Source organism: Astatotilapia calliptera, chromosome 4 (assembly GCF_900246225.1).
Source record: "Astatotilapia calliptera chromosome 4, fAstCal1.2, whole genome shotgun sequence".
In the NCBI taxonomy this organism is placed as follows: Eukaryota; Metazoa; Chordata; class Actinopteri; order Cichliformes; family Cichlidae; genus Astatotilapia; species Astatotilapia calliptera.
Genome location: NC_039305.1, coordinates 7,392,334 through 7,405,877, shown reverse-complemented (window position 1 = coordinate 7,405,877; position 13,544 = coordinate 7,392,334). Strand labels below are relative to the sequence as shown.

Below are 13,544 nucleotides of genomic sequence, written 5' to 3'. Positions count from 1 at the left end.
TGAGCCTTTCAGTCCAACGTTGAATAGAGAGGCAGAAATCATTGCTCAGCTTCCTTCTCCTTAGTTACAGATTTTTCTAGCTGACCAACTGTTGGCAAGAAGTGCACAGTGCCAATTAAGGGAGAATTTGTTTCTGTTTAAACAAGTACAAACACAAACATAGTGTGATGAATGAAGCACTGTCATGTTGAGATAGCGAATCGTCTGAAAGGAGCAAGTTAAGAAGGTGAATACCAGTTTAGTTTTTAGTTCACTCTGGATAAGGCTTTCTTCCTCCTCACTCCTCCTTGAGGAATTCCACTCGCCTGTCGATCATTCTGACCTGAGAGAGGAGAATTCACTTCAAGCTGGCGTACATACTTACTTTCTTTCTCTCTCTCTCTCTCTCTCTCTCTCTCTCTCTCTCTCTCTCTCTCTCTCTCTCTCTCTCTCTCTCTCTCTCTCTCTCTCTCTCTCTCTCTCTCTCTCTCTCTCTCTCTCTCTCCCTCCACTTGCACTACTCCACTCTCTCTCCCTCCACTTGCACTACTCCACTCTCTCTCCCTCCACTTGCACTACTCCACTCTCTCTCCCTCCACTTGCACTACTCCACTCTCTCTCCCTCCTCTTGCCACTTCCCTCTCTATGGTCGGCATAGCAACAGGCGTCAGGCTCGTCAGAGATGGCACTGTGGTTTGTTTCTCCCCCTCTCCCAGAGTCTCTCCTTTCTGCTTTCTTAGTCTACATTTGCCAACAGTTGGTGCTGTCGACACGTACTTCAACAGGTGTAAAATGTATTGAGAATGAGGAGCTGAAGGCTTAGGCCTTTAAGACTCTATATAGAGAGAGCGATGTCTGCCTCCTCTTGAATATGATGAAATTGGACAGCACTTGCTTTAAGGTGGTCAAACTATTTTCCTCAAACTACACATGACACTGTGCAAAAGGAAGAGTGAATCTGCCCATGACAAGAAGCTCATGCTCACAACCAAGTGGTTAGATTAATAGCTTCCTACTTTGCACAGCCAGCTGCACTCTTCTTTTAGTCGGTAGGCGTAGTTGGGTAAAAGGAGAAAAAGTTCCTCAATGAAGCTGTTCTCAAGTTTTGTGGATTTGTTTGCATAACTGGGCCATGATTCCTGGAAAAAGATACTGCTGCTGAGCTGTTCAGATGCATTTCATTTGAGCACCTGAGGCAAGTGCCATATAGTTTCACTGTGTTCAAGAGAAGTTAGACACCTTTACAGCCGGTCTCTTGAAAACTGGGCACTGAGACCATCTAAATAGAAAAGTGGCACTACGGGTCAGAGAAAAGACATTTGTTTCTTTTCATTTTTTTGGAGAGTGAATTATCCCTTCAAGGCCAGTCCTTCATATTTCATTGCACCAAATCCTTCACGTCTGAGTCAATCTACTTTAAACCTTGACTATTTATCCACCTGCCCGCCTCACTGCCTGTCTGTGAGTCTGGCCTCTGTGTCAAGACTCAGATGGTGACTAGTGACTTTGTAAAAAACAAAAAAAACAAAAAAATGTTTCCGAAAAAAAGTTGTTGTGTTAGCATGAGTGGCCTCCCTCATGTGCTGTGTGTGGTGTGCCATTATGTGTGAAGATGTGCGTGTGTCCTCAGGTCATTTGTCAGGTTTTAAAAGCCCCCCCCCCCAACTCCTACCAGACGTTCCCTCCTTACACTACTCTGCTACAGTACGATGTAGCTCTGAAACCAACCAACCAACACATCTTACTCTATCTCTCCCTCCTGTCTGATAAGAGGCCTGTATTATGAGGACAGTTGGTATTAGTATTTTGCACTCTGCTCGCTGATCTTAATGCACTTGCAAGCATGGCGGTCTCACTCCAGTCCAGCACAGGCTTTGATTTTGCTCCAGGTTTGCAGCCCATTTCCCATCATGCGCTCCCACTGTATCTGCTAAAGCTCACTGAAAGCACAGGTGGCACACACACACACAGAAACACACAAACTCATGCAAAAGTCCCCTCATTTTCAGCTTGCCAACTTCTCCTGGGTGGCAGCTAAAATCAAAGCATTCATCCATCCTTGACTGTGGGAAGTAAAACGTGGAGCAGGTCCGAGCGACGTGGGCTGGAGTGCGACCGGCACGCTGGTGTGGGGAGTGATTGTGTCCTGTCAGCCTCTGGTTAGTGTTCTGTTCTAATCTGCTGGGCCCCCTTTGTGAACCTGTGGACGGTGCTTCTGTTCCGAGTGCCATGTGAGAAACAAACGCTTCAGTTTTGAAATGAGAAAAAAAAAAAAAGATGTTTTACTTACTATGTTATTTTGATTTACCTTTATATTTTTGTTCGTTTGTTTGTTTTTTGTTATCCAAGGGTTTAAAGTTCAAAGCTCATACTCTTATGTGGGGACTTGCCAACCTGCACTCCTCTTTAAATGTGATGAAGTCTTTCTGTTGGTTTAAACCATGTGTGCCAAATTGTATGTATATTCCTCTGTCCATGCTTTGAATATTAACAGTGCATAAAAAAAAATATGAAGAAAATTCTGTTGTTGGATGCATTTCCGTCAACCTTGAAGAAAAGAGGAAAAAAAAAGAAAAATTCACACAAGTTGTCACATTGTGTCAGATTTATATCCCAAAATGCTCACAGGTGCTGACAGAATTTTGCTGCAGTTTATAAAAGGTTTAACACAATCTGTATTTGGTGATTGGTTGTAGTCTTGCTGAAGCATAGGCCTGCATTGTGCCTCTCTCCTTACCTCAATCTGAGATGTATTTAGTAAATGCTTTTCGCTGTGTTTTACCAGGTCTCACATCATATCAGCCCCAATAGGATGATTCCTTCTGTTGGTTTACAGCTATAACATCAGTATTACAGTGAAGAGGAACAAAACATGGTGGATTTAAGACTCAAAACTCCACCGCACCAAAAGATGGTCGTAAATCTGCAAATTTCCCCCAGCTCCAAAGCTCTGTGCTATTCCTCTCTATGGATTTCTTTTCTTTCAGTTTGTTTCCAAAATGGTTTGTATAACAAGTGAGGGACCAGATGTTTTTTACACAGCTGTGCAGGGAAGCCAGTACTGTAACACAGCTGAGCACAGCCTCTGCTTATTGGCTAATCATAGCTCAGTTCTGGCCTGCCCCAGACACAACATTTCCGCTTTGCAGTTGATCTCAGTTCACTCAAGGATTATTAAGAGTCATTCCTCTTTTCCTGTGCTGCATCTGCAAAACCTCTTGGCCGGTGCAACAGTTGCAGTCCAGCAGCCAGCCAAAAACTCCTCTCCATATCAGCCTCTTCCTTCTGCATACACATTCAAAGAAAATAGAGCATTACTTTGACATCTGGAATTTGAAATTGCATGCATTCATCTGCATGTGGAAAACAGATTAAAATCCCTTTTCTTTTCTTTTTTCTTTCAACATTTTCCCCGGGGTACTTTTGAACTGAGATGCCTTTGACATGAACTCAATCAGCGGGGTGGGTGTTTCGCGTCTTGAATTCGGGTTCAAGTGGATCCGTCGGTTAAAGTAAAACACTCCCCTTCCTACTGTGGCCTGCAGCCTGAGAGCTTTTCCACCGTGGTGAAGCTGAATTGTAATCTCATCTTGAAATGGTTTCCCAGTCATTCCAGACACTTATGCAAGAGTACTTAACAACTCAGAGATGCAAGGGAGGAACAAAAAAAAGTATTTCAAAGTTTTCCAAAAAAATTAAAGTGTTTTGTTTTTTTGAACATTTTATATTTGATTATACTGTCACTCATAGTTTTAGATCTAAAGAAAGTGAGTACAGTGAGTGTTGTATTTCCAGCAGCTACTTTTCTATCCGTCTTGGCTTGAAGCTGTAGTCCCTCACAGCCACCCACCGTTTGCTTTGTGGTGATTTATTTCTTCTATATGGTTTCTCAGGTCATTCCAAACAGCAGTTTTCCCTATGTAGGAACCCACTTAAATCTCAATTTACTAACACACACATCATTGTTTCACTGAGTTAACTGCACAAACTGTCACACCGATTTTCCTTCACAGTACTCACATTTTATGTAAGCTTTAGTGTTCTAAGTCAAAAAAGGGAGGATGAAAGTGGCTTAGTTCCACATTCAGAGCCACTGTGTTCGCTACACTACGAACTCAAACGACCACATCTGCCTGCAGCTATTATCCTTAGCAGTCGTTTTTGAGATATTGCAATGCAGCTGCATTGCAGAGATGCTAAGGAAGTACAACCTGGCTGGGCGTGTCATGTACAGTACTAGAATGCATGTTTAGTCAACAACAACAACAACAACAAAATAAGGCGTGTGTATGTACCGTTCTGTGTCTTTCACATTAGTTTAGTAGTCATGTAGTTGTGTGGTGTGTGTGAGAGAGGAGAATGCCAGCCTGCTGCCCCCCTGCGTCACCTGAGACCCTTCAGCATGGGAACCTCCATGGCAAGCTGGTACATTTACAAGACATCTTAACCTATCTCTGGGAATGCTTCAGAAACCCACTTCACATCCATCCTACTACACACCTGTCAGTGACCGCTGGTAACTTTCTACAAGGCATACCCAACAGGTTGATTTCTATATTTCCTATACTCTGTCCTTTCTTGTCTTGTTTTGGACAAGAAAGGACAGAAACTCTGTCCTTTCTTTTTTTTTTTTTCCCCTTCTTTGTTTTTAAATGGTTGCAAACACACTTTCTCGTCTCAACTTTGTTTTTTAAACCCTTTGAATTGATGCTGCTTCTGTGCTTGACTCTGGGTTTACTGCGTGGTGCCATGTTCTCCACATGGCCTTTAGAGCTTGTAACGCTTCAGTGTGTAATGTTACCATATGCCTTACATGTTTTCCAGGACTAATAAAAAAAAAGCATAATAAAAAAAGACAGGAAATGTGCTTTTTTTATTTCTGTGCCCAGAAGCAAAGACAGATTTTTGACAATTAATTTATTAAATTCAGAATATTTTACAAATTACTGTCTGTTGTTCCTAAACTAAATGATGACTACAATCACACAGTGCGGTGCAAATTATTTGGTCTATACAGTACTGTGCATATTGAAGACTTTAATATTCATTTGTTCTGAAAAATAACCTGAAACGGTATTTTAAAAAAATTGTCATGTGAAATACTATAGGCCCTTCACTCTTGAACAACTTGTTAAAAGAAAATTGGTAAAGGACGTTACAAAATTAAAATTCAGTCTTCAATGACTCCATTATTTAAAAGAGACTACAATTAAAGGATGGTCAGATATCAACATCTCACTATAACAAAGTGTGATTGTCAACTAATCAAAACCGCAAAACAGTGCTGTAAACACAAAGATCGCCAATATACTGCTATTTTTATATATAAAACAAGGAAGAAATACATTTTTTACATGTTTTAATCATGGGGCTTTTCTGTTGATTCCTCAATTCCAAGGGAGGTCAAGACCTCAGACAAGCGCGTCAAGTAAGTGGAATCTGGGTACCCATTCCTGAGAGAGACAAAGAGAACATTGTTCAGGTCAGGTCCATGGACTGACTATGACCTTTAATTCTGCAGCTCTCTCAGACATCCTCGCTGGCCTCACTCACCCTGATTTGCCTCCCTGTAAGCTGGTCTTGTGTGGGATGCCGTCCCAGGTCACCCTTGCATCTGTCCCTTTGCCTGTCACTGTGAAGGTGAGTCCCTGCCTGAAGGCTTTCTCCAGCCTGGGCAGCAGCTTCTTTGTCGGCTGACAGTCTGGAAAGTAGGCTTCAAATAGCCCTCCCTTAAATGGTTTTCCAGGAGATGGATGCCCATCCTGATAAAACGCAACACAAAGAGCGCAGTCATGAACAAGGTCTCGGTATTGCAGTGTATAAGCTGAAAGGCAGCCTATAGCTGCATGCTATTTTGCAGGAGAAGGTCAGAATTGTAACTGCAGCCTATTTTATTTTAACAACAAAATAATGAATACTGGCTGATATCTGCAGATCTCAGCCGATCAAGAAACACACATATATGAACTCATAGCAACAATGTGAATCAGAATATGCCTCTGAAGTTTAGCTAATTCTTTCTTAACACCCTGTAGGAGTCAACTAAAACACAGGTAAAAGACAAACTAATGCTTAAAATTAGAGAAATCATAACTCAGAGCTTTAATATGTCTGCACACACCTGATGTGTAACAAGGGCTCTGTACAGAATTGAACTATTTATAACGGATTTAAGAAAAGGTCCTAACTGAGCAGCCTTTCTTATTCTGTCTCATTTGTAGTCTCTGAAATGAAAGCTTAGAAGGTGCGCCAGTGTAATTTCTCATTCAGATAAAGCACAACAAAATATCAGCGAGAAATGTTTTTAAGCCACTCACCGCTTGGATACCATCAGGAATGCTGTAAGTGATCTTGATAGTACAGAACTTGTTGTAACCTGGCAAAGTGATGTTTAGTTTAGATTTTACAATTTTGCCCAGGATGCCCCGAGGTTTCTGCTCCGTCTCATGACAAACTCTGCAGCGGACATGTACCGTGTCCAAGCATTTTGAGCAAAAAGTAGTTCCACATTTTGTTCTCTGCACAGATATCCCAGTTTCTCCACAAACACAGATGTTCCCCAGCCTCTCCTGGCCTGGTTTGGCTTCCCCTGGGGTGTTCTGGATCTCTGCTTCTTCTTGACCTACACTGCCTATCTGCGTAGCAGGTAAGGTGGTCCCTTTCTCAGTGCGGGTTAATGTTGATCCGACACCATTCAGACCCCTCACACTATCATTTCCTGGTGTAGACTGACTGACAAATGACTTAGCCTTCTGTCCATCCATCTCCATTGGATCTATAGGCTTGACTTTCTCCTTAATGACATGATCTTGCCTTGCCAGACCAATAGATCCACTCACAATCTCCCTCCCACCAAAGTCACTTCTGTAGGTTGTCCTCCATTCCCGACTCCTACTTGTACCATCAGCATTGCCTGGTTGGCTCTCTCTAATCACCTGAGAGTTACTGTTAAAGTGCAAGCTAGTGCTTTTATCTTCATTCATTTGAAAAGAAGTTGGGGAATATTGGTATTTGTCAGGTATTTGAGCCGAGTCTCCAGAAAATACTTCCCGCAGGGTAGCACCTACCTGGGAACACAACTGCCGTGGACCAAGAAGATATAAGCTCTTGGCTAATATCTCGATAGTAACCTTCTTAAAGCGGCTCCGCACTTCAGAACAACAAGCTTGTAAGGTTTCATCTGCTTTGTCAGTGATACCCAGTTCAGACAAGGACACCTCCTGCACAGAGAAGTCTGAACTAACTGAGTCAACCAGCTTCTGCAAACCTAGATGACATGAAGTCACTTTGGATGAGTTTGCTCCTCTTATGGTAACAGTCAGCTCATGACTACCTAAGCTGCTCTCTTTTAACTGGACATCAGAAGCTAGATCTTCCACTCGGTAGCTGTATGATTCTTTTATATGTTTCCACATTATCCTGGATACTGTAAGATCTGCAGTATAGACTTCCTGCTTGTCCCTTCCTGTTTGGGTACTGAAGCTAGAAGACCTGCCCCTGGCTCTGACTGTGGACTTGCTGCTATCTTCTTGACTCTTCTGACTCATAACTTGAGCCTTCTGCTGAGGCGTTCCTGAGAAACTACTGGCTCGCTTCAAGGTGGATCTGGATCCAGCAGACTGAGGTGCAGGACTTCCTGACAAACTGGACTGTGTACCACTAAAAGGGGATGATGAATTCTTAGGTCGAGCATCTGTTAAATCTGGATTCAAAGAGGTTCTATTTTGAAGCGAGGAAGATGCCAAACTAGATCCAGTCTTGAACAAAATGTCTCCTCCTGTGTTTTGGGGTACTGCTCTGGAAACTGCCTCACCAGAAGTCCCTGCTGTTTCTGAGAGTACATCATACCCTAACATTGGCCCTTGGCGTGTTTGTCTGCTGGGAGATGAGTTTGTTCGTAAAGTGAAGTCAGCTGGTCGACTGCTTAACGCAGCTAGCCCAGAATCCTTAAACCGGGCAGCTAGTTTATACCTTCTGGCTCCTTCAGCTCTTCGTTCATCTTCCTCTGACTTCAGCATCTCATCTAGCTTATCATCCCCCGATGCTACAGTGGAGGGTGTGGGGAGAGTGAATCTCTCCTCATCAGTCTGAGGGTATAAACTTGAACCATATGAGGGAAATCTCAGGAGACTAGCTACATCTTCCTTTTTATCTCGCTGGTTAACATTGTCCAGGAGAAGAAACTGCTTGGCCTCTGACACATCACTACTGCTTCCAATAATATAAATATTTTTTTCATCTTCATTCAGAATAAGTTTGGGAAGTCTGACACTTAAGTTCTCAATTGCCCTTTGCAGGCCTCCACTGGGGTGCAGGATAGCTTTGGGCAGCTGGGATCGACGGATTTTGGCCTCAATGTCCTCATGAAGCTGACTTATAGCCTTTCTGGCTATCTTCAAGCGCTCCTCCTCTAGACCATCCTCCCCAACTGCTGCTGTAACATGCAGAAACAGAGTGGTCAAACCCTGACTTGTTACATCCACCACTTCAACCCCATACTGCTTCAGGATATGCTGGTATTCCTTCCGGCAGTGTTTCTGTAGGTACTGAAACATGTCTCCATCCATAATTAGTGAGAAATCATCCGCAGAGGTTGTAGAATGCTGCAAAGCAGCTCCATCTGCCTGACCAGTGTCCTCCCAGGTATAACCACCAGGTGTCAGGTCTCTTTCTGAACTTAAACTGTAGTTGTCAGTTGGCCTGTCAATGTGATTTTTTTCTTTGTTGTCTCTTTGCTTGTTGGCTTTTCTGCTCTGATCTTCTGACTCCTGTGTATAATGCTTCTGTGCTTTTTGAACAGACCGGAAACCACTGGAAGTAGGCTGACTCAAGTCTTTTGAGTTTTCTGCTGAGTTTGAGCCTCCAGGATGACCCAGTAATTGTGCCAAAGCTGCCTGCACTGTGGAGTAAGAGCCAAATATTGTAGAGCATTTCTCAGTAGCAGTATAGTTGATCTGGACATCGTGGTGGCTCTGAAGAAGGCTTGTCAATGCCATGATTCCCCCTGGAAGCTTGCTGTAGTCAATTGTTGCTGATAAGCTTAAGACGACCTATGATGATGAGAAAAAGAAAAGAGAAAAACAAATTAATTACTAATAATTTTACACTGTATCTGTTGAAATTGTGCAGAGCAGCAGCTAAATCTACCTGATCTGGAGCGAAATCTTCACAATGCTCAGTTACCGTGAGCTTATACTTCTTCCCATCCACATCCAGAACGTGTAGCCTGTGGTGAATAACTCTCTGTGCCACTGTGCGAGAGGGGTCATCAGAGAGAAATCAATCACAGTCTGTGAAGCATCCTAAGTGTTTCTACAACTGGCCACTCCATTGACTTCAATGCCAACATTCCAGTTTAGTGTAAATCACTGGTGGCAGCAGACAGTGTAGTACAGTGTATTACTTTTGTAAATGAATGCCATCTTTGGTTGGTTTACAGTTGTTTAGTGTTAATACAGTCAGTATAATATGTAACTAATCCGCCCTATTTTCCTTCGGGATTAATAAAGTATTCTGATTCTGATTAATGAACAGTATTTTTGCAATGAAAGACCACTGACACAGAACATTTAGTTATTCAGACAGTAATCACTCTGATCTACACAGCAGATGAGGAGACGTGAACATACACTGAACCTACTGACCTCCGCTGTCCTCGAAGGTGATGAGAGCAGCCAGAGGCGTTGCCTTGAGGAAGGTGACAGAGTCTACTTCCCCTCCTCCATTTCTTTTTCTAAGGAAGTAAATCAATAGCTTGTCTTTCAGTGTGTTATCCTCGATGTCTGTGGGCAGTCCACACACCTTCACAGTCCTGCCTGGTTCTGCCATCTGCTGGAAGAAACACAATCACTGTTGCTGTGAGAAGGAAAACTCTCGAAGCTGAATGCAAGGCTAAACACTAAAATGTTTTCATTTTGCATTAATGGTGAACATGAAAATCAAAATGATGATGGCTAAAATTTATAACATGACATCTCTCAGTGAAAGACCCCACAACTGTGAATAGGAATTGAAACATATTTGATAGTCCAACTCCCTCTGTTGGGGGTTACCAGGAAAGTACATCAACACAGAAAACTATCCTCAGTTTCCATCAACAGAGAATATTTTTCATTAAATTGTAGGGAAAAAATGTCTAGACACTTTGCAGCTGGTTATTTGAAGCAACAGCAGGCTAACACCAAAAAAATATATCATTGTAATGTCAAAACTACTGAGATATCCAGACTGCTATGTGGAAACGAAAGACTAGAAAACGCGTAGACTTCGTGCATTGCGTACATGTTTGTCCAATATCAACAGGAGTGTAAATTTCGTGTGTAAAATTGTACCAGTGAGGTTAACGCCCCTTACTCCCCTTCTTCCTGCTTCCCACGACTAGTCTGTAACTAACTGACAAATAATAAGCTGCTCTAAAATGCCTTTTTAAACCAGATGTTGCTTGTAATACACGGCAGATGTTACTGGATTCAAAGTTGCCAACACCTGTGCTAATTGTAAAATAAATCTGATCAAATTAATAAAAAAAATTAATTCAACTTGCGAAAAAGAAGCGCTTTTGTGTGCTCGTGTCTACACGATGTAAAAACACATCTGCGAGCGTTAAGAAAAGCCACACTGCAGCCAGACGACTGTCAAGGAAGTAGAGAAAATCAAAAACATCTCGACTGCCAATCTTCTTAGCGCATATCGACAGATCTTCTATTTGCGCCCGAGGCAGTTACGGTGTGTCGCATTCTTTGGATATCTTTCAGATTTGCAATCATCACTGACCTTAAAACGCTTCCACGACCGTTTCTTGCTTTCTTTCAAAGATCGTCACTCTTTACGAGCAATGGAAGAAAAGTGAAACTACCGGTTGTGCGATTTTTCTTCCCCGCGCTAGGGGGCGACAAAGTGTCATGTGAGTCGGTGCGTGCAGAAGTTTGCGGGTCTATTATCTGCATCATACAAATTCCCAAACTGTTCCTTTATACGTGGTTATTATTATGATTAATATTAGTAGTAGTAGTAGTATTTGTTTGTTTGTTTATTTGTTTCTTCTTTCATCTGCCTTTTTTAGGGGTGGCTACGGTGGTTCATCTGCCATCTCAATCTGTCAGCACGATTTTTTGGGCTTAATTTGTGAAAATAAATTAATTAATTAATGTATAAAAATACAGGAAAGGTTCTGGTAGCCCACTGTCCAGATTTTCAAGTAATTATAAAACTGAAAATTCTTGTTAATTCATAGAAAAAGTAGTTTTTTTTATTTTGCTGTTGACTCATTGTAAAAAAACTGAAACAAGAACTGTCATTTCTTTGCAAATCTAATACTTAATTACATTAATGTAGTATGAAAATGACATGGTCTTTATCAGTAGAAAGAACTGTAAGATTTGTGAAAATGCAGGTAAAAGTCCAAAATGTATGTCCTCCTTCAAGTTTGCCAAATCAGTCTAAGGGGGCAGATTGGAGTAAGGCCCCCGGGCCTTACATTTGACACATTTGACGCTCTGGAGCATACCTCTTACCTCTCTTTTCCAGTTACACCCTACTCTTATACTAGTATTCCTACTACTACTACTACTACTACTACTACTACTACTACTACTACTACTAATAATAATAATAATAATAATAATAATAATAATAATAATAATAATAATAATAGTCTGACCTCCCTGACATCCTCTAGTTACAACAAGAGCCAAAACGTTATTGTCTAAGGAATGTAAAATACAGTCTTGAGTCTGAGTCTTAGTAACCAGTATACTGATGCTATGTAGCAATATGTGTTCTGTTTTCTACATTTTAATCAGTATAAGCCAAGAGCGGATGATAATAATGTATTTTAATTATATTTAGGCGAGCCGCAGTCAGTAGGTGGCAGTAATTAGTTTGAATACTGACTAAGTCATAGAAGAAGAAGACTGTTTTGTTACGTCCAATCAGATGCTTTGTTGCTTCATCCAGTGCGCAGGCGCTGTGTAGCAGATATTTCATGTGCTGTACGTCGTGTCCGGTGGAGGTCACAGACATCCGAGCAAAGTGAGGTAAGTTATGACATACGTTATGTGTGTGACAGTAAAATTACTTAACTTTTTATCGAAATGTCATTGTATTAGCCATTGGAAGTGAACGGAGAGACGTTTTATGTGCTATTTACAAGACAGGTAGTGTTACAAGATTAAACGAACACGAGCGACCACTTTGCATCAGCGTGGGATAACATGCGTGCAGTCACCCGGCGTGCAACTTGGATTTACCTGTCGCACGCTTTTTAATCGTTTTACGTATCTTATTGTCTTATCTGTAGTATTGCATCGGCCTTAAATCTAAGCTGCGGTGCTCTGTTTAGTTATATGTGCTTGCAAGATGTCTCAGTTCAGTTAGTAGATAAGCTAATGCTAGCTAGTTAGCCAAATTAGCTAACAACCACAGCCTTGGTGTCAGTCCAGCTCAAGGCCAAAGCCAACTGTTATTTGAAAGAGGGGATTTAGCCTGGATTTCCAAGGTCCGTCACAGGATTATGGTGCATTGCGTAGGTGTAGAGGTGGAGATGTGTAGAAAGACATTCAAAGTGTTTTCATTGTCACCAGGTTGCTGTCATGGCCAAGTTATTTGAGTCCATTGGGAAGTTGGGGCTTGCCCTCGCCATCGGTGGAGGTGTCGTGAACTCAGCCCTTTTCAACGGTGAGTCCTAGAAAGATCCATGGTCTAATGGAATTTTACATGTATAGGAAAACATGCTCAGTCATCAAGCATAAAAATGATTAATTTGGTAAAAATATATATTTTGTATAAACCACATTTCCGAAAGAATTCAAGAGGTTTGGGAAGGCAGCAAAAGCTAATGAATAGCTAGCTACCTGATAGTGTTGCATGCAGATGAGAAAAGCAGTTGTTTTAGTTTTACGAACATGTGTTATTCTGAAGTGAGATTTTGGTATTACACTTAGGGTTACACTTAACCTCTTTTGCTAATTTAGGATGCCTTTGGTCTACTCTGTGTAGCACCTATATTAGTTGCCTTTGTTTGGTTAAGCTGATGAATTCATCAGCATTCCAGATCATAAACGAGAAAAACTGACCTTGAATTTATTCCTATTTATTCTATTTATCCCTTTTGTATACTCTTTATTTATATATGTCTCTGTATCTATATATGTGTATATATGGTATTCTGCTCACGTTCTGTAACTTCTGTTGGTGCTGTGCTATTTGGAAACTGAATTTCCCAGAGGAATCCACCCGAGGGATTAATAAAGTTCTATCTTATCTCTTAATAAAAATAAAATTAAAAAATAAATTTTTCATGTTAAACTATTTTTTCTATATGTGATTCTCTGTCCTCCTCGTTGCAGTTGATGCAGGTCACCGGGCTGTGATCTTTGACAGGTTTCGAGGTGTTCAAGATGTTGTTGTTGGTGAGGGAACCCACTTCCTCATCCCCTGGGTTCAGAAACCTGTCATCTTTGATTGCCGCTCCCGTCCACGCAATGTGCCTGTTATCACAGGCAGCAAAGGTATGCAAGCACTCCAAGGAACTTTAGTTTCTGCAAATTAAGTGTTTGTCAAACTAA

General features: G+C 41.6%; 2 protein-coding genes across 5 annotated transcripts in view; one reads left to right on the top strand and one right to left on the bottom strand.

The window, feature by feature from the left end:
- Positions 1 to 4,833: 4,833 nt before the first annotated feature.
- Positions 4,834 to 13,544, bottom strand: part of LOC113020388 (uncharacterized) — a 13,530-nt gene continuing 4,819 nt past the window's right edge. The window contains exons 1-6 of one of the 4 annotated variants that reach the window (XM_026164316.1): positions 10,753 to 10,816; positions 9,624 to 9,807; positions 9,127 to 9,230; positions 6,297 to 9,029; positions 5,533 to 5,741; positions 4,834 to 5,432 (exon numbers count right to left, since the gene is read on the bottom strand). In XM_026164316.1, coding sequence (XP_026020101.1) covers positions 5,339 to 5,432; positions 5,533 to 5,741; positions 6,297 to 9,029; positions 9,127 to 9,230; positions 9,624 to 9,807 — 3,324 coding nt within the window. In that variant the 5' untranslated portion in view covers positions 10,753 to 10,816 and the 3' untranslated portion in view covers positions 4,834 to 5,338. The other 3 variants (XM_026164317.1, XM_026164318.1, XM_026164315.1) reach the window with 3 other exon arrangements.
- Positions 11,935 to 13,544, top strand: part of phb (prohibitin) — a 5,349-nt gene continuing 3,739 nt past the window's right edge. The window contains exons 1-3 of the mRNA XM_026164324.1: positions 11,935 to 12,014; positions 12,561 to 12,654; positions 13,326 to 13,487. Coding sequence (XP_026020109.1) covers positions 12,570 to 12,654; positions 13,326 to 13,487 — 247 coding nt within the window. The 5' untranslated portion in view covers positions 11,935 to 12,014; positions 12,561 to 12,569. The remainder of the gene's footprint in view (positions 12,015 to 12,560; positions 12,655 to 13,325; positions 13,488 to 13,544) is intronic.